The sequence below is a fragment of the Bombus vancouverensis genome, chromosome 2 (assembly GCF_051014615.1).
Source record: "Bombus vancouverensis nearcticus chromosome 2, iyBomVanc1_principal, whole genome shotgun sequence".
NCBI classification, from domain to species: Eukaryota; Metazoa; Arthropoda; class Insecta; order Hymenoptera; family Apidae; genus Bombus; species Bombus vancouverensis.
The window spans coordinates 1,939,321-1,960,303 of record NC_134912.1 but is presented as its reverse complement, the minus strand read 5'-3'; the positions used below and the strand labels follow the sequence as shown (position 1 = coordinate 1,960,303).

At 34.2% G+C, this 20,983-nt stretch overlaps 1 protein-coding gene across 3 annotated transcripts in view; it reads right to left on the bottom strand.

Annotated features, from left to right (window-relative positions):
* Positions 1 to 903: 903 nt before the first annotated feature.
* LOC117163931 (uncharacterized) overlaps positions 904 to 20,983 on the bottom strand; it is a 91,482-nt gene continuing 71,402 nt past the window's right edge. For all 3 annotated transcript variants that reach the window (XM_033346678.2, XM_033346676.2, XM_033346677.2), the window contains 3 exons: positions 19,787 to 20,038; positions 11,153 to 11,283; positions 904 to 4,988 (listed from right to left, as the gene is read on the bottom strand). In XM_033346678.2, the coding sequence (XP_033202569.2) occupies positions 4,878 to 4,988; positions 11,153 to 11,283; positions 19,787 to 20,038 (494 nt within the window). In that variant the 3' untranslated portion in view covers positions 904 to 4,877. The remainder of the gene's footprint in view (positions 4,989 to 11,152; positions 11,284 to 19,786; positions 20,039 to 20,983) is intronic.

Genomic DNA, 20,983 nt, shown 5'->3' with positions numbered 1-20,983 from the left:
TTGAAGCAACTATAGTCTTTAAATTTTCAGAAATAGTAGGAATTTCTCCTTTGTAGTTTACGCATACACTTTCATATAGTCCCAATTATGTACGAAAAATAGGAAATCGAATTTTCGGTTTTTCTATACTAAAATAGCCCTTTAAATGCAAGTACTTGCACGTAGTTTACGTGCGTACTGTTTTATCATACTCTCTACGATTACAAGCCTCGAGCGCTCCTTTTTATAAAAACCCGTTGCAAATCAAAGTCGAGGAACTTTGAAATATATAACGAGATTGTTTCGAGAGAAACATTTCGTTATTTATAAAGTTGAATAGTAGACGCAAATTGTAATATTACAAGAAATTTTATATCTAATATAATCTTGAAGAGATATTTATAAATTAATTATTAATTAATTATATTCAGAATAAAGTATAACTACTTACATTTTATAACTTACTTTTCTTGAAGTACGATGATAAAAAAAAATATCATACATTTAATATAAATTCTTTTGATTATATACGATAAGAGCATAACATAAACATAAGGACTGTTTTTTGATAAATTTTTCGTTTAATAATCTAGGAGTATACTTTATACAATAATTATCCCCTATTATGTATCGGTAACAATTAATTAGCGAAGGAATAAATAATTCGATTAACATAATAAATAGTGGTAAATTCCAAACAAACAATACATAGTATAACATCTTTTAGCTTGGCAATGTGCTTATCGCTGATTACACGGATAACAATCGCGTTATTTATTTCGAACTCATGACTGTAAAATCAACAAAATGTAGCACTAGGTGCTTTTACTCTGATAAATTCTTACAGATATGGGAAAAAATTTATTACTATAAAATGTATCGGATGTAAATTGAAAATGGGATTTTACAACATATAAGAAAAGATTACTATCGATATATGGATTCATTTTTAATTTGTAATTTCTAATCTTTTATTTTATTTTAAATTTTCAAATTTTCCATTTTCATTGTTAATGATTTCTCATTTTAATCATACAGCACGTAGGTTTACGTATTTGTTGATCGTTATTTTATTAATTACGACGCAATACTATAGTATTAAATTATTTTGTTAACAATTAATAACTATTGAAAGTATAATATTAATTTTTTAAAAAAATATATAACATGTAATTTATGTAACAATTTGTGACAAAGTAGTGCATACTACGTGTAGGTATTACGAACAACATATCAGAAAAAGATCGTACAAACAAATAGCGATGCAAATACGAATCCCCTCGACGTCTTTGCAATAATAAAATTAAATATCATGATATTCGAAAAAGACAACGAAAAATCACGAATATATTTGTTTTACGGTCGTTTAGCAGAAACTTTACGTACTAATGGAAAATATGGGTTTTAAAGAATTGTAGAAACATATTTGTGAAATTGAATTAAACGATATTAATCCTGGAATACTGAGTGCTTTTAAAAATGAAAATATTAAAAGTCATATGCAGAGTGTAATTAATAATGACAAATATTTTAAAAATTGGAAAATTTAAATTACACGTAATCACAATCTGCACGGAACAAAAATATTTTGTAAATCAGTAAAAAGAATGAATAACTTATTGTCCGATAAAGTGCTTAAATGAAAAATGAATGTACTATAAAGTTACAAATAAAATACAAATATGCACCCCCATAGCAAAATATTATTGATCAAACGTAATAATACGAGATTGACTAAAAATATTTACCTTTTACGAATATAAAATGTTCTTAAAACAAAATCAAATCAGATACATGTTCTTAAAACAAAAGAGAAAGTAAAGATCGCTTAACAGAACAGACATTTTTATTTATGTTATTAGTATCAAGAAACGGAAGTGAACAAAACAGATATATACAATAATTTTATTTAATTTTTCACATCAAAGTCTCGATATCTTTCTCAGTTTTACAGTAAACATATAATATTATTGCGTTTGATCAAAACCATTCTGTCAGGGATCGTAGTTGATTGAAAACTAGAAACGTACGAAACAAGATGCGATCCATAACGTTCAAAAATATTCCAATCGAAACGTAAAGCGCGGCCGCGGAAACTGATTAAAAGACGTTTCGTTTTATCCGTTAATCGCGGTTCTCGGTCCAATAGAACGCATAATTCGCGCACACTCGATTCGACGGGCTTTGACGTAACCTGGGAACTTTGCAATTTCCATAAATCCGTTTCGTTTTCCGATCGGCGTGCGGGCGACCAGCCGAAGACCGCCCTTTAACACACTCTCTCCCTCTCTTTCTCTCTCTCTCTCTCTGCTGAACGGGATTAAAACTATCGTTGTTCCGGCTTGTCAGCTGCAAGCCGCGTGAAAACACACTCGACGAGGCGTCCAATTTCAAAATTAATCGCGACCGGCTTCGTTTAACCGACACGGACATTGTCCGTCCCTGGCGAAATTTTAATCGACGATCGACGATTAACACGGAAACTCCGCGTGAGGCTGAAACGGGGAGAGGTGGAGGGTCAACTGGAGTTTCGTTGTATGCGGATCGAACCTCGTTTCGTTCGACAAATTCGCGATCGTTGTACCGTGAAAAGAAACGAACGTAAAATCGCCGCGTCCGCTGCAATGCGTGTTTCGACCAGGTCCTGGTAATCGGCGAAACTCGTTCGACCAACGACAACGCACGCTCGATTCCAGATTTGCATAGAACTCCCGATAGATTTCCCTGCTCTTTGCCGTCTACGGATCTACGGATCGCGGATAAATCGCCCTTTGTTCCGCTCTTGGCTGTACTTCCGAAAGACAGCGATAACCGATCGGGATGAGATTTGCTGGATAACACGGGGTAAGATATTAGATCTGAAATATAAAATCCTAGCTTTGAGAAATTAGACGTTCGGAAGATACATGTCCTTATATGCAATAGATCTTCGCTGCTATAGGCGCAATGTTGGGTAATCAGTATAACGATGTAAGCATGAATGAGGAATAAATATATCATTAAAGTAAAAATAGGTGAAAGGAAAAACGGCCAGTCTCCTTTAAAGAGAGATGTCGGTATATGTTTGGCTTAGGATTGAGTGTTTTTGTGGTAAAAATGTTGTCACTAGATCAATTACAGTGGCTATGAAAACTATTAGCATAGCACTGTATTTATTACAACATTTACGTACTAATTAGTCAGTGCAAATATATTAAATTTCGTATCATTTACTTTCACACGACCATAAAAATTTGATGTTATGAAAGTAAGATGTGGAAATTGATAAAAAACGCTTTATTGGCAAATAAGGATACGTGCTAATACTTTTTGTACATATGATTTCTCGGAGTTAGGATTTTATATTTCACATTTACTATCTCGTCCAATAATATCCGCCAAATTTCATCACGATTAACCGTCGGTGCCATTCGGAATATAATATCCCCGCTCTTTCCTGCTTCTTTTCCCTTTTGTCCTTGGTTTATCGCGTATGCTGGTCACGCAACCATCACTTGTAATTTTGTTCGAACCGACAAGTAGCAGCGAGGAGAGTGGCTTGAGTATTTCCTCGAATTTCTAGATCTCCTAGATGGTGTGTCGATCGTGATCGTAATCGTGATCGTGGTATGTAATAAGTGAATCGAGCCTCCTGGTGGAGGTCGAAGGATTGATCTAGGGCCTAGATTCTAGACGATTTGCTGCAGGGTACACCGTGTGCGGGCCACGATAGATCGGAACGTGAAAGAAACGCGAAAAAGAAAAGACGAGAGTGCAATGGCGAAACCTGTGGATCGTTCCGAACCGTGAAAAGTCAATCGTGATGATCGACGAGACATCTTACTCGAATGGAATACCTCGAATACTACATGTTACGCGTGTGTATATGTGGTGATAATTACAAAAATGAGCTACACTCACTGTTGTTGTTGGGGATTCTCTTGTTTAAATGCAGATTATAGCACGTATACGTATAAGTATTTCGTACAAAATCTTGTAAAAATCTCAAAGTAAAAATCCTATTTTTTGGGAGATTAAGAAATGACCTCGAATTTATTATTATTAATATACTATTATTAATATAATATAATATAAGTAAATGTTATACCATTTAGAATATCAAGTAAGAAAAAGGGTAATAATCGTCAATTTTCTACGGATAAATTTGAAGCTAAATTAAATTAAATGAAGTTTAACAGATTAATTAAATACAAATTGTAATACATACGTATACATAAAGTATTTCGTACAAAAATCTCAAGGCAAATTTCCACTATTTACGTAATTAAGAAATGACTTCAATTCTAATATTAATGATATACTAGAATAAAAATAATAACGCATAAATTATACGACTTAGAATATCAAACAATGCCAAGTATAATAATTATCAATTTGCCGAAAATGAATTTAAAACACCGAACTAAATAAAGTTTAAGAGAATAATACCCATTATATTGTTTTTTGAACTGTCATCAGCAAATGTAAAGTAAAAGCAAGCGTAAGAGCTCTTTTCCAAGCTCAGTGAAAAAAGACAAGGGAGAAACATTTCTCGAAACATTCTCCAAAATTAAATTATCTTTGAATTCCATTCAAAAGGACGATTTCCAACAAGCCCTTTTCAGTATTCAAACCAAGAGATTTCCATCTCCGTGTACACGCACTCGCGTGTGTATCAACGAGTACCACGAGAAGATATCCGTGTCTCATCCGCGTTTAACCTTCCGGATAAAACGGAATCCATTACGCACGCGGAGGGAACGTTGCACGAGTCCAGAGCATTTCCATTTATATTACCTTATCGTTATTCTTCCGGTCCGCTACCTTTGCCCCCCTTTCATCTGGATTCCTTTTTCTCCGTCCTTACTCCTCCTCCTTCCTCGTTCTCGCGCTCACTTGATCGCTAAAGAATTCGCGACTCACTCCTGACGTAGGACCACGGTGAACACGCACTTGCTTGACCAACCTGCTTCATCGCTCGCCTCGTACTCTACTCTATGACCACCGACGTCGAAACGCCGGCCTGGACTCTGAAACGACAAAAATGTACGTCGAATGATGAGTATCGCATAGCAGAAAATCGTGGATAATTTATGTTACGATACAATTAATAAAATGGATAAAAAAGTACAGGGTAGTTTGTAATTTATGGTACAAATAGGGTTAGAAAGATTCTAGCGTACAAATAGAATTGAAACTAAGAGGAAAACTAAGAATAATCAAATTGCATTGGAGATCTCGTTTTCGAGAAATTCGAATTTCAAAATTTGACTAGTACTTATATGTAAGTATATGTTAAAAATGGATTTAGCGAAACTTGTCATCTTCAAAGTTCTGGAACAAAATTAGCCTCTACAAGACCGTAATAAAACCTGTCTGGACCTACGGAATCCAACTATGAGGAACAGCAAGCAACTCCAACATTGAAATACTTCAACGCTTCCAATCGAAAACGCTGAGATCCCTAATTGATGCACCTTGGTATGTTACCAACGAAACAATACACCGCGACCTCAAGATACCCACAGTCAAAAAGGAAATAGCAAAATATAGCGACAGATATAGCAAAAGAGTCAACAAACACCGAAACACCCTAATCACTGGACTACTTGATACGACGGACCAGATTCGCAGGCTGAAGAGACACTACCCGCTAGACCTAAACGACAGATTCAACTAATATTTAAATTAAGTAACATCTACTTATTTACAATATTTACGTACAAATTATACTTATCTATAACAAGTATTAACTTATTATAAATAATTAGCCATGTTACTGCGCCACGCCAGAAAAATTACTGAAAATTCTCAACGCGAGAATTGATCGTAATTTTAATAAATAATAAAAAAAAAAAAAGTTCTGGAGTAAGTGCCGTGTGGTCTCTCACAGTCCGCTTACCAAAAGGGGATCAATCCCTTCCCCGCTTCGTGGCCAGGTCCTTTCCACAAAGTCTCTATTCTTTGGTAATACGACGTCGGATCGCTTGCCACCTGTAAACTATCTCACGCGTCTTCTAAACAGTCACATCACTGACACTTTATAGCTCGGCGACTTGGAGTCTTGATCGACTCCTCGGCCCACACATAAATTATCGTAAGGCTAAATAGCGGCGTGCTATCCTAATCATTGCATTGACACGATGGTCCGTCGTTGCTAACATATATTAGCCCTTACTTTCCTGATCTGTGGAAGCTAGCAGAGATCATAATGTTACCTAAACCAGGCAAAAACCCACACCAAACTGCATCTTACAGACCAATATCACTATTTCCTGTGTTTTCCAAAATACTAGAGAAAATAATATACGAACGCCTAAAACCAACGATAGAGAAAGAAAAATTAATACCAGATCATCAATTTGGATACAGAAACAAACACTCCGCGATAAAGCAAACGCACAGGCTTGTCAACGAAATTTTTACTAGCGATAGAAAAGAAAACAATACTGTACAGCCTTCTTCATGGACATTGAGGAAGCATTTGACAAAGTGAACCATGAAAGCCTCTTACAAACAATCAAAAATCTCCCCGGAACAAATCCACTACTTACTCAAATCATACCTAAGCAACAGAACCTTTGTAGTAAAAATAAAGGATGTAGGAGATCGGTTGAAAATAAAAAAAACCGTGTACGTCGTCCTTCTGTGGTTCGTTTACATTTAAGAGCGCCTATGTGACTAAAGTCACCTAGTTCTTACAGAGATATGAGAAAAACAACAAACAACGTTAGAGCAGAAGGACGGTTTCGTGTTTCAAGGAGGGATGATCGAGAGGTCAGAGTATGCGAGTCGAAAAGTGAGTGTGTTGCGAGAGTCAGAGTTGATCGAGACATCGAAGAGTAGAGTTGAGAGAGTTGATCGAGACATCGAAGAGTAGAGTTGAGAGAATTGATCGAGTTGTCAGTGTTGCAGAGTTGTTAGAGTTGTTAGAGAGAGAGTGTGTTAGATTCGTTGTGACGAGAGTTGCCAAATAACTATAAAGTTATTTGAGATAGATACGAGTATCGCATTTAGTTTCAGTTAAACAAACATCGTTTTCTGTCCAATTAATACCTGTATATTCAATTCATTATTAATAAATTGTAAATAATCGGAAAAAATTTATATCTTATTTTCTACGACAAATCACAAGATGAACAAATAAAAGCGAACCCCAGTAAATGCAATCATATTACATTTACACTAAGGAAACAGAAACCATCAAATATCCAATTGAATGGCATGCGCATAACACAAACAAAGCAAATTAAATACCTAGGACTCCACTTAGACACACAACTTACATGGAAACAACATACTAAATCAATTATAGTAACTAACTAGTCGAAACTCTAAACTCAGCATAGAAAATGAACTAAAAATCTACAAAACGATGATAAAACCAATTTGGACGTATGGAATACTACTATGGAAGACAGCAGCAATGAGCCACATAACTAAACTAGAGACGCTACAATCAAAGATACTAAGAACAATAGTCAACGCTTCATGGTATGTCAGAAACGAGGATATACGCAAAGACTTAAAAATACCAACGATCAAAGGAGATATCGGCAGGTACGCAGAAAAATACAAGGAAAGAAGAACGACATCCAAACCAGCTGGCTGCTGAAGCGAGCAAAACTCTCATAGAAAGAAGACTAAAAAGAAAACACCCCACTGACCTCACTAAAGAAATAAAATAGTCAAACTCGAAGATGGTATCCCGCTGGGAATAGTCATCCACGTGTTATTTAGCAATTAAATTAGAAAAATTTACCAAATGTCCAGCTGGACAAATTGTAAAGTACAAATTAAATAATTAAAAAAAAAATATCTAAAGAAGTTTGGAAAGGAAACGTTTGGAATAAGCAACAGAGAAGATTTCTTTTAAAGAAGCTCATTGGCTTGAACATAACACATATGTAATAGTACAGTGGCATAATTACCACGCCAGTATCCTATCGTAATAGCATCCTATTAAGGTGTTTTGGAGATTCCAACTTCCTAAATTGAAAGTTTCGTAGGATCCGACGAAACTTGTTGAATGGGAATGGTATCACGCAAAAGTGGTTTGGATGTTATTGCCGAGTTTAGTGAAGTTTGTACAGCAGGAAATTGAAATGTGACGAGTATTGTTTTAAATGTACAGTAATCGCATGTGTATTTTTCCATACGAAAAGCAAATATTTTTCAATATCTTAGTATTTTGCATCGTAAAATAAAGGCAATTGTTATATACTGTACAGTAATTTATTTAGTTTGGTAGATAATTGAAAAGACTTTTCATTAAATAGATAGAAAATAATCCAAAAAGCCCCATATACAAATAATTACTAAAATAAATAAAAAATTACTAACATAAATCAATTTTGCACATCGATGCAAAGTACAGAACGTTGATAAAATATTTTCACAATAAACTCAGAATTTTTTAAAATATTTTTACCTCTTCCCCATGGAGATATGAAATTTACATTAAAATTGAAAATAGAAACGTATGTATATCATCTTTTGTAAAAAATTTGGAAAAATTTCATTTCAAATAAACTTTCAAATAAATCATTGTTTATTGAATAAACATTGTTATTTTTTATCTATCTTCTCCAAAATTAATTCATGAAATCCTGGTCTAGGAAATATAAATAAAACATTTATAACTTACCTTCATAGGAGCAGTATGTTCCTAACAACAAATTGTTCAACATTTTTCTGGATCCCGTTGTATGTACAATGTACATACATGTATTCAAATGTTTCTTTTGCAAAGTTTAATTTCAAAACGTCTGGTAACATTTAAAATTGCTAGAAATTTTAAATAATTTTAAATATAAAGACTATAGGAGAAGATGCTACATCTACGTTTTTGATTTTTAAATTTAATCCTGGAGCTAAATGTGTGTTTTTTCATCTTCTTCATAATTTTAAAAATATTGCTTCTTGCAATATTAAAATATTGTTTATCTTAACAGTTATACTGTATTGCTTTGCCATTTGTAAAACTCCATCAACCATGAGTATCTTTAGGCTTAATAGACTTTAACTGCTTTATATTAAAATATTCCTCTCTAGTCATAAGTGACATTAAAATAACAGATAAAAAACAACAGAAATATATTTATGTGCTTACATATTCAATAACATCTTTCACAGTACTTTCACAGAAAAATATTTAATTCTCTAAAAAGGATAAAGATACATTTTTTAATATTTTTGTACCACTACGTGCTGTCATTTGCTTTCACTTCAAATACGGTTTGATTCAATTGGATCTGCCTCGAAGCACGTCAAGAGGTTTAGAATTCAGGTAAAAAGATGAAGAGCAGCCAGTATTTATAAGGCAGCGTCATATTCTCCATACAATGTAGCCGTGAGACATAGCTTACCATCACGAACTAGTTTGTAAACAAAATTGTTACACGATATTTGCATGGAAACATAGGTCGTTCTCCGTGCAAACTTCGCACGGTTTAAATCCTCGACAAACTTTCTGCAGTTTGCACGAGTAATTTAAACTGATACACCGGACCGAATCGACATCGACCACAACGACCATGATTTTGTGTAACACCATAATGAAAATTGAGATTTGTTCGACGAATATCTCGTTTGCGCTATGATCTATTCATTTCCAATTTTTCTAAACTTTTTTTCGCGTTTTATTTCATACAAATTTCTGTAAATATATTTTTGCAAACTTTGCCTGCTTTCAATTCACTAATAATATCATTCAAAATCATTTGCTAAAAGTGCATTATATGCATAGTAACAAATTTCTGTTTTTTACAATTTGCCGTAATATTTATTCTTCTTGCCTCGTTGAATCTCTTTTATCATTATTTAAGGGAATGGAAATGTATTTTCACGGTTAATACTCACTGTGACCTATTTTGAACAAATTAAAACACGCAGAATACTAAGTATTCAAATTTCCAGTAGTAGACAGTGTATACGAATAAACAATTCGTTAAACAGTGCAACTAATTTATATGATGTAACATTAATTTACATACGAAGTTAAATAACTAAAATATCGATATGAACTATTCAAAGAGAACAATGGATAAGAAAGGACAAACGTACGTTATTCTTCTTTTAATGAAATTTCCGTAGAAATTCCTGTATGTCGGCGAAAGTACAGAAACGGTGCTTTCTACAGCAAGAAACCCTTCGCCGTAATTTCGCTGGAGAAGAGTATTTCAGAACCGAGATTTCTGTTTGCACGCCCGGCTCGTTGGCCTTACTTTTTTCTAATGTTTCTTCTTTCCTCTTGAATTGTCTTTCTTATGTAAATTTTCCCTCCAAATGATATTACGAAATTAAGATAACCCGTACTTTGTAGACGGTGTGACTTAAACCTGAATTATACCAATACGATATCAACGTTGTGAAAGGAAAATGAAAATGAGCTAAAAAAAGATGAATTGCACTGAAATTTATGATAACATAAAAGAAAGAAAGATTATCAGAATCATCTACAGTAACTTTCTACGTTTAAAAAATTGTCTACTTGCCTCCTTTCTTTTTCTCTTTTCACCCTATGCAGTAGTAAATTCAAAATTACGTATAATTAACAATTATTAAACAAAAGCACTTCGAATGAGCACATTCATTCGAAATTAATGCCGATCGTCGAAAGGTTTCAGGAACTATGGAATTTTTTACAATGTATACAAAATTAATAAATGCTGCATGGAATCCTCACATAGATCGAGATTCATGCGATTGTCAAACACGAGAAACCTTTCACGCTATTACAAAGTAAATTGGGACGAAATAAATGAAATCAGAAATCGATAAATAGAACGCTATTAATATACGATCGAGTCTTGCATCGTATAAACTGCATTTCAGAACTTCAAATTATGCAAGATTTTTTACATCTTCGCATCTAGCTGCGAAAGTAAAAGAAAATAAACATCTATTTATCGCTATCAGTTATAAAACGTACAAATTAATCTTCCATTCTTCGTCGGTGATCGAGTGAAGAAACAGGAAAAGAAATAAATTACTGTACAAGTGTTACGTGTTATGGGCATTACGCTTCTCCACCAATAGACTCGCATAAGCAGTGTATAAAGTCCAAAGTCTATAGAGAACTCATAGTTTCCTCTCCAACAGGCGTTGGTCGTTAAGAACGTGACACACATTCGACAATCGCAATATAATCGAACTTCGTTAAGAAATTAAGTGCTTTATAATTAATACTGACCTCGTTGCTCCTAATCCGGGTCACCTTCACATTGTCCGTAAAAATTGGCTCGGTCCACGTGATTGCCGTCCCATTTCTTCCGGTGACCTCTATGTCGTTCGGACAGTCTTTAACTTTTGGCGCTTCACCGCCTGAAATACGATAAAATTCAATCAAAGGACCTTTTCTTCGTTCAGAGACAGAAGACTCGGTTGAAGTGAGTTATAAAACGAAAAAGAATAATGGGATACGGGCGCGGACGACGTGATTTTTCGAAATGTTAAAGTTCAAATCCTTACGCTTCCCTTTATGATTATGGAAGATATACAGTGGCTCACAAAAGTCTTAGAAATCTCCTATGCGTACAAGGTGGTCCGTAATTCATGGTACAAATAGGATCAGAGAGATTTTATGATTCAAAGTAAGACAAAAATCGAGAACAACAAAACTGCCTTGGAGACTTCGTTTTTGAGAAAGTCGAATTTGAAAATTTATATAAGATTACATAACATTGAGATATTGTTCATTATTAATATAGTGGATATTACAAAAAATGTTCAATGATGGTGTTGTAGTTTGAGCAATAAATTAATTTGCATCTACTATTGGGTCAGTAGGTCTCACGACAGCTTGAATTAAGTTATTTAATTTCAAATATATTTCATTTTCATTCGAATTTTGTATTTTACTCGACTAGGTCGTACAAAATTCATTGAATTGAAAGTACAAAGAAATACGAACGAGTTGTTTAAAAAGTCGAAAAGGAAACAAAAGGAAAAATCGATCTTAGTTAAAGTTACGCAATTTGAAAGCAAATAATCACTTCGTTACATATCTTAAATGGCAGCACCTACAAGTAACGCAAAGTTCAATTAAACTTCATCTTGTTTCAATTAAGCGAGAGCATTTACCGAACGTTTAACAGAATAACAGTCTTTAACGATTATTATAGGGTACATTAGTATTACGTGAGGAGTTCTCCAATGTCGACAAGTTAATATTCTGAATACTCCTTTCGTTCTTCGCTCTATTCCTCCCTTTTCTTCCTGACACCATTTGCCAAAATTTCCGTCAAAATTGCAATTTTTCATTAGTAGACTGCGGTTCTAAACTATAGAACTATTCTCTATAGTTAGAAAAATATAGAAACACGTGCAAGTTATAAGCAAATTTCGAAAATAACTTATTCGATACAAACCAGTTTGGATGAAAAGAAGCTTAAAAATAAATTGCTCGAATCGTAAAGATAACCATGTATAACCGTGTACCAAGCAAAACACAGCTGCACTTCATTAGTGTAGCGTGCAAGCTACCCAGAACCGTTGTGCGAGCAACGAATTGCTCCGTGTTGGTAGCAACTTCTACAGTTTTAAAATCAATACTAGTTACAAAGACTTCATTAATAATCTCTATGGCCACCGCATAGTGATTACATTATTAAAATTTCCACCAAAGGAATTACTACAAATATCTGTTTAGAGTGAATCGCCATGCTTTAAAGTTCCATCTTTATCAACGCTTAACATGCATCCCGCTTCTGACCAATAAATCACGGGCTATGATTAAAAACTCTTTCCATGGTCGAGAGAGAAACTGACTCCTCGACGAGTGGAAACTTCATCCGGTTGCGTTTAATTAATTCTGGTAAATTAGTTTCCGTGGAGGGTGCTGCGTCGGGATCGTTGTGCGTTACTTTGTGGAAAGTTTGCGTATTTCGTTGACGAAACGATCGGTTACGAACGTCGCATATGGAAGTTCGATAGTTGTATGGAAAAGAAGCTGATAATGCATGCAAGTATTGTGCAAGGTAATAGAATTTTGTGAAGTTAATAAAAAGTGAAGAAAATTTGGAACCCGTGAAGTGAATTTGGAGGAGAACCCGAGAGAGAATATCAGACACGTAAAGTGAATTTGAAAGAGGGCGATAGGTGTGTGAATGGTGAATACTTGGTGTAGAATGTTAAAAATTTGAAAGAAGAATGTTTGGGACCATATGGAGAGGATATGTTATTGTGGCTACAAAAGGTATTTGAACATACCCTTATTTACCAATAAAGCGTTTTGTTATTAGATACTATATTTTATTTTCATAGTATCATAGTTATATGAAAATACTACTAGGTAATACGAAAATGAAATTGTACCGTTGCGTTTGATGGCTATGTATAGGAGAAACAACAGTATATGAACAGGGAATACGAATCATTTGGCATATTATGTTTCACGTACAATTTGCATCAAACCGAAGCGGGTTGTTGCACGTTGAAAAGGAATAAGCACATTTGTGGAAAGATCGCTTGTAGCATTAACGCGTAAACGCGCGTTTAATTGCTTTACAAAGAGAATTGTCGATGTACGCGGGTATCTACGTTGCCATACGCCGAATTAATCTTCGGCTATACGATGGATAGTGTTGAATGAGAATTAGCTGTGCAGTTGCCGAGAGATTTCTACGGATTTTCCTAAATGAGAGCTTATTAACTCTTGATTAGTAGCCGACTACTGACTTTCCTATAGTACCTTTGTAAGGGCCTGTAAAATGGTCGCATAATATACCGATTTTTATAAGGTTTTTGTAAGGGTCGAACACTCTTTCGGTGATATCATGACGGCACAAAGGATGATTCACGCAACTCTTTTTTGCCTAAAATTAGAATAAAATGTTAGGGCAGAAAAATTCTAGAAAGACGAGAATGATTCAACGAGGTCTACAATTTTACAGCCATATTTTCTCCACATATTCTCAACGCGAGAATTGATTGTAATTTTAATAAATAAATAAATAAATAAATAAATAAAAAAATATTTTCTCCACAAGTGCAATGATGTGAACTAGTGTCTTTTTCCAGTTGCACTACTTTCTTAAATGCAAACATACAAAGTAGGTAAAATGATTTCTTACCTAGACTCCATTTTTTAATTATATTCAGAAAAATATGAAGTTACGTAAATACCCGCAGCGCGTTAATAAAGCCACTGTCACGAAAACTATAAATACAACTTTAGAATAGAGTTAAGCAAATACGTTTAATGCAAATATGTGTAATATAGTATATGTACGGAATGTAACCGCGATATTATGGCAATAATTTCAATTTTACTGAACCGAATTAATTTAACTTGGATAAAAGCAACTAGTTGCAACTGGATACGAATCCAAATACTAGTTTAAATAGAGAAAATAAATTGATAACGCGCCACGTCTTGGTTACTTGGAAATGATATTAATTTCGAATTAATAAGGCCAGATCAAATTGCATTCGCTCGCGTGCACTGAATTACATTTGAAGCTTGCTAATGCGAACACAAAGAAGCAAAGGATGATCTTCCTCTTAGCGTATAGCTTTAAACATATCTTTTAGATTATCGTGAGTAATGTAGGTTACAGATTAAGCGGCAGTTAAATCCTACTTTTCTTTTAAACGCAAGCAATCTCATATTTAATTACCAACGTTGCGAGATAGATTCCTTTAACATAAAAACATTTTTATCTCAATAAAGGGAAGGAAAAAGTTTAATGAAGAGTAAAATTGTAGCCAGTTTTTCTTTGTATAATATAGATTGAACGTGGCTTTTATTTTTTCTTAATGTTTCAAAACTGTCAGCTGCGATTCAACAATTGCGTTTTATTAATTATGTACGCATCGTGAATGAAAAACACAACAATGACGAAATACGATCCTGATTTAACTTCCATTGTTTCTTCGAATGGCTTCGTTCTAGATGTATTTAACAATGGTTTAAAAAAAGTTCAAAGAATTAAATAATAATCCCAGTATATTGTACTTGTACAATATTCTCTTTCCAAACCATAAACAATTTTAAAAGCATAGAGTATAAGGCATTAAGTATCAAGAGATGAAAGAAAATATGCTTATATAATATAATTTGAATGTGGCATAAAATATATTAATCATTTTTAAATATACGAACGGGATTTCATTATAAAATTATTCAAAACTTGCATTAAATATCATGTAACTTCTGTGCACATTTTCAATTTTGCTCTAAATTTTACCAATGTAACTAATGATTTGTATTTTCAAAAAGTTTCTTTCTTGAACGAATGTATGATACAGTTAGACTCTAAAGGGTCGAACGAAACTCGACATGTAAAAACATGTGTAGGACAAAAGAAACTTAGTAAGACTAAAAGATCACAAGAACACTAAAGCCAAGCCTACACATCCACCAAAATATCCACCCATTTATTCCTCCTACGCAATTCATGCAATTTGAACGTTTCACTCCCTAAACCTTAACCCATTCAAATCGCCCTCCTAATTATTTCAATCAACATAACTCGCCTGGCAACACCCCAATTTGTTGCCCCATTTCTTCGATCGTTCGCCGTGGTAGATCGTTACACCGACGAGATACTGTTCGAAACTTCGTCGGATGCGTTAAATCCAAAGCTCGACATCGAATAAAAAAACAACTGGCGTAAGAGAACAGCGAGTAATTTCCTTCGTCGAGGGATTCAGCGGTTTCCAGCAAGAATCAGTCGAGCATTCACTCGGGGATTCATCGAATAATCTAATTCGTTGGGGCAACGAGCAACGATCCGTAGATTATACAGCATTGTGGCGAACCCTATTCCGGAAACGCATTTAATTAAACCGTCGCGGAGTTTGGGTTCCAGCAGACGAAGGAAGAACACTTATTTGAGTGGCAAGTGCAAAATTTCTATCTCGACCTTTGTCTCAGCGGCGTCTTGTTAACAACGCGCAGTGTCATTTTAATAATCTATCGAGTCAAAATTATAAAGTATTCTGCTAAATGTTGATAACTATAGTGACTCACAAAGCTATTTGAATACTTATAAATATTTTTTTTGTTTAATATATAATGTGCGTTACATAAAATATTTTGAAATTTTATTAACACTGTGGCCCGAGACTCGATTGTTATGATTATATTACAAAATGTAAAGAAAGGTTAAAAATGTATGTATGTATATACACATGAGCCATTTAATGTAAAAGTGGTGTAAATCAAAAAAGGTTCTTACTTATTCCGCTATCCTTCGTGAAACTAATGAAGATATACTTACACTACTTCTGCACAAAACAGAGTGAAGGTTTATTATTTAACGCTTTTTATAATTAGTTACGCTTTAGTGATGTGATGTTGAACCAAATAAGCAAAAAATTGACACACCTTTTTTACCATTTTTACATTAAATGGCTTATATATGGATGTATAGAAATTACAAGATATATACTTTTAAAATAAGCACTTATCTACATAATGTACTAATTTTTTTATTAGGTTACTTTACATACTTTTGTATATGTTCTGAAACTTAGATGTGCAAACATTCGTAAATTCTTATGCAAGATGTCAAAATATTAAAAAGCAAATTTGTATAATCCAAGCATGTAAAAAATTTCTGTGTATATTTCACAAAAATACGCATTTGCATTTATAATTAAATTACCTAATTTTGCTAATTACCTAATATTTATGTTTAATTTAGTTTCATTTTATTAATAGTCTTTGTCACGATGAATATAGAATACCAAACGAAATTACATACTTTAAAATTTAATAGCCTAACATCAATCACTATAGTCATCTATAACTCAACAATAGTATTTGAAGATTAAATAAATGCATAAAAAACTGCAATCCAACAATAAATATTTATAATTTAGATCTAGACTGTGAGTATTGTAATTTGTCTTATGGAATTACAAAAATGTCAGGATGTGGAGCGTCAGGACGCCACGCTGGAATGTCAACGACAACGTCCAGTACTTTCGAGTGTCTTTTAATGGAAGAACACAGCGTTCTCGTGCGTCTCAGACGACTGTGTTAATAGCCACTGCCATGGCAGAAGCTTTTAAAACCAGCGACACGCTCGACATGAAAACGTGTAATGAAGCATTAAGTCACGAGAAAATGCGGCTGAACGGTTATTTCGCGTAATAGGTTTTTCGTCAGAAATACATTCCTTTCTTTCCTTCACTTAGAACATCATTTCTCCTTACCAAATGGATTCGAGGCAAGAGATGGAAGATTTAAAGTTTGAGGTTCACCCATATCTGAGATCGTCATTTCTGAGTTTACCTTCGTTGGGCAAGTTTCGTTTAATTTAGTTCCTTTTCCTTCAGTTTCTTCTTATTCGATACACGGTAAAAGTGAATGATGGGTTAATTAAACGGAAATGAAAAAAACAGTTATTTGGAAGTTCTGGGCAGAACTTTAAAAGTAATCGAATTTTTAAAGAAATTTAATTGCAACATGAAATCGATGATGATAATGTGAGAAGTTTTTTAAAAGTCTAGTTTCGTGTATAGAGGATTTTTAATAAATGGCATTTAAATATGGAAGCTAAAACGTATTGATATAGAATGATCCTAATGTATAATATATGTCGGAGATGAAAGGACATCGGAGCCTTCCCTTTGGAACTTCGGAAAAATCCCTTAACACCGTAATCTAAATTCTATCATAGGCGTAATTAAACAATTGTCGTCATTCGATCCGATTGTATTTGTTCGAGATTTGTGATAGTGAGCGTGGGCTCGAGGCGATAACCAGTCGCCGAACGTAGCCGCGGTCACGGGATGAACGCTTTGTCTAACAAAGGTATGGAGTAATTCTATAGCTCTCCTTAAAAGAAATATTTGTATCGGCACGCGACATTCCAACGGTTTCTGTCCCGTGGCTCGCCACACGCAGATCCTATTCTTCGGGTATGATGGTTACCAGATGCCGACGCGTCTCCACAGTACGTGATCAGCTAGCCCGAGGGCTATTATGAACACTAAGATCTAGTTACCTAAAGTCCTTCAAACAGACAGACAGTCTTTGTCCCAACTACAGGAAGATAGGGGAAATCTATTTTTTTCAGGAGCGACGCTTCCCACTAGCAACTTCCCCTCGAGGGCGGCTAGCATCTTTTCTAACCACCGATATGAAGATTGACCAATTAGCAGCAACGTCAATTTCCCTCACTTTCTGAACGAAAGGATATAACCTAACAAACACGAAGATAGTACCCCGCTGGGGGTAGCCACCCACTTGTTATATTATTATACCGCTAAGCTATAATATTTTACCAAATGTCCTACTGGACAAATTGTAAAATTTAAATAAATAAATAAATAAAAAAAATAAAAAAGAAAACTTTCTGAACGAAGGCTATCCTCGACGAATCCGATGATCTCGTGTCCTTAGACACACCCCATCATAGTTTTCCCCTGTGGCAACATCGGGACGGAAAGTCATTCTCTCGTGAGGTCGTATTGGCGAGTTACTTAGCGTCTGTACGCTCGGTGGATATTCCACGTTTTAACAAAGAGTTAGTTTAGTTATACTTCCATCGTAGCCAGGCAAGCCGAGTACGATTTGAGCTTTGGAAGAAAGCGCATCCTGTTATCCCATTGACCGCGGATTCGTTATTGAACCTAGGATCATTATCATTAGCTTCTCGAGTATCTAATTACCACGGTGACTTGTCAAATTCTGCAATAATCGTATTTGCACTAGTCAATGTCTTCGCTATTGCATAACGACAATGTGTAATCCAAATAAAAATTCGTTTCACGCCCCTAACCCTAATTCCAATGCAAACCCGGCATATACAAGGTGGTTGGTAACTGGTGGTACAAGCGGAAGGGGGTGATTCTACGCGAAAAAAGAAGTCGAAAATGTAGAATAAAAATTTTTTTTTTAATTTTTTTTTTTAATTTTTCCATCGAGACAACGATCTACAGTGAGATCCGTTATAACGAGACGTGATAAAGTGCACGCGTACCGAGCGAAAATTCAAAGTCGGTTTTCTCGAAAACAAAGCCTCAAACGAAAAATTTTTATTACCAACCACCCAGTTACCAACCACTCTATATATAAATGTACAAGAGGATTTTTACAATTCTCTGGTTCAAATAAAAAGGCTTATGTAGAGACACGTACCGTTGCTTACGTGTAATATAAGACATCAAATTTTACGACTGATGTATTGTATGAAACAATTACTTTAGTGTGCAGAATACTCTGTAGTACCCATTTCATTAATTAAATGCAAATATATTACGCCTAAATTAATTCCGTGCCTTAAGATTTGTAATAATTATTTCAAAAATCATAATAATAAATGTTTTATTAATAGCAGATGTCAGTACGTTTTATACTAACTAATTTTAACTTAAACATTTTCCTGCCTTTCATTGCAAAGATGGCTAAGTTAATGTAGAATAATAGAACAGTATTCAAAACGATAATGAAGGTACAAAATATATTCGTACGAATTTTCAAACAGGTATTTCGAAAGGAAATATCCATCGTTTGAAATCGATTCGATTAAAAACATACGAATAATTTTGTGACTCCTTATACTCGCAATCAGTAAACATTGTATTAACACTTAAAGAAGCGGAAAGCATAATTAACGTTCCAAACATAGAACCGCTAAATAACTAGTGTTTGCAACCAGAACGGTACGTCGCCGAAGACTATCTGCATGTTGTCAGAAACAGTTCCTTAACCCCGGAAAATTAATCGTTCCTGATTCCATTCACCGATAACGCGGACTACGAGCAGATCTACCCTCGTTGATTAATAGCTCAGTTTGATAATCAATAACGATTATCATCGCGAAGTTTACATGTCACGCATTGATTTCATGCACGTGTATTAATTAATCACCTTTGACAATGATGCGTAACACGCAGCTGGCCTGTTTCTTCGATACCGGGTGTCTTGCAAAAAACGTGATCTCGTGCATGCCGGGGGTGAGATTCGCTTCTAGCCTAGTCCCCCAGGAGGGTTTCGACCTAACATACCGGAACCAATCGAGATCCGTCGATGGCTGATCGAAAGTCACAAAGGCCTCGTCTCGTCCGGGCGGTAGTTCCGCGATCACATCTTTCGGACACTCTAAACGAGGCTTGCTATATCCTGCAACACGAAGTAGTTGCAAATTGGAGTATCAAAGAAAAGGATAATTGCAATTTCACTTATAATTAAACCGTGATACGAATATGTAATACGAATGCACGTAATATGCAAAAATATGTAAAATATCCAGAGTATATCCATTATAATATTTAGTACGTAAAATATTTGTCTACCGAGTCTACCTTATATTACTTATAATTACAGTTCAACTTTAGTTGCCGTGATATACACAAAGGTATCTTTTAGTGTTTAGATTGGATTTATATATGCAAATATTAAGTTTTGGTTAGATAATAAATAATAAAAAAAGACAATTTGCAAGAAACGTTATAGCATTTTTCGGACATTCTGAACGAGACTTGCAGTATCCTGCAAGCAAAATTAATTGGATATCAGAGCATCAAAAAAGAAAATAATAATAAAGATAACAATAAGTAGAAAAAGAATAACAAAATAATTGCACACCTCATCCTTTTGAGTAATTTGAGAAAACAATTGAAATTATTAAATTAAAATTTGTTATAATCTTATTATGTTGACAAGATTTACTTAAAATATATTTAAAAATGCGTTCATATATTCATATTTGGAAGGACTAATTCCATTAAAATTATTATTAAGAACATTTTCTTGTACTTGTGAGCATTAACTTGTACATTAGTACATCTTTCGCGTCTGTAGCTAACTTAATTAGAATCTGAGTTAGCACATACAATAGAAAGACTTGGACTGTAATAATCCCATGCAAACATTAAGTACGTATGAAGATCCAAATGTTTAATACTACGTTGTTGTTTAAATTGTTAATACTCATATATATTATTTATTAATTATTAATAAAGTCAGTTTCATATAGTGAAGTAAATTTAGCTAATGGAATTAGACTTCTAATTAATATTTATCATCAAAACAGTATTAATTCGAATTATAAATACTATTTAATCA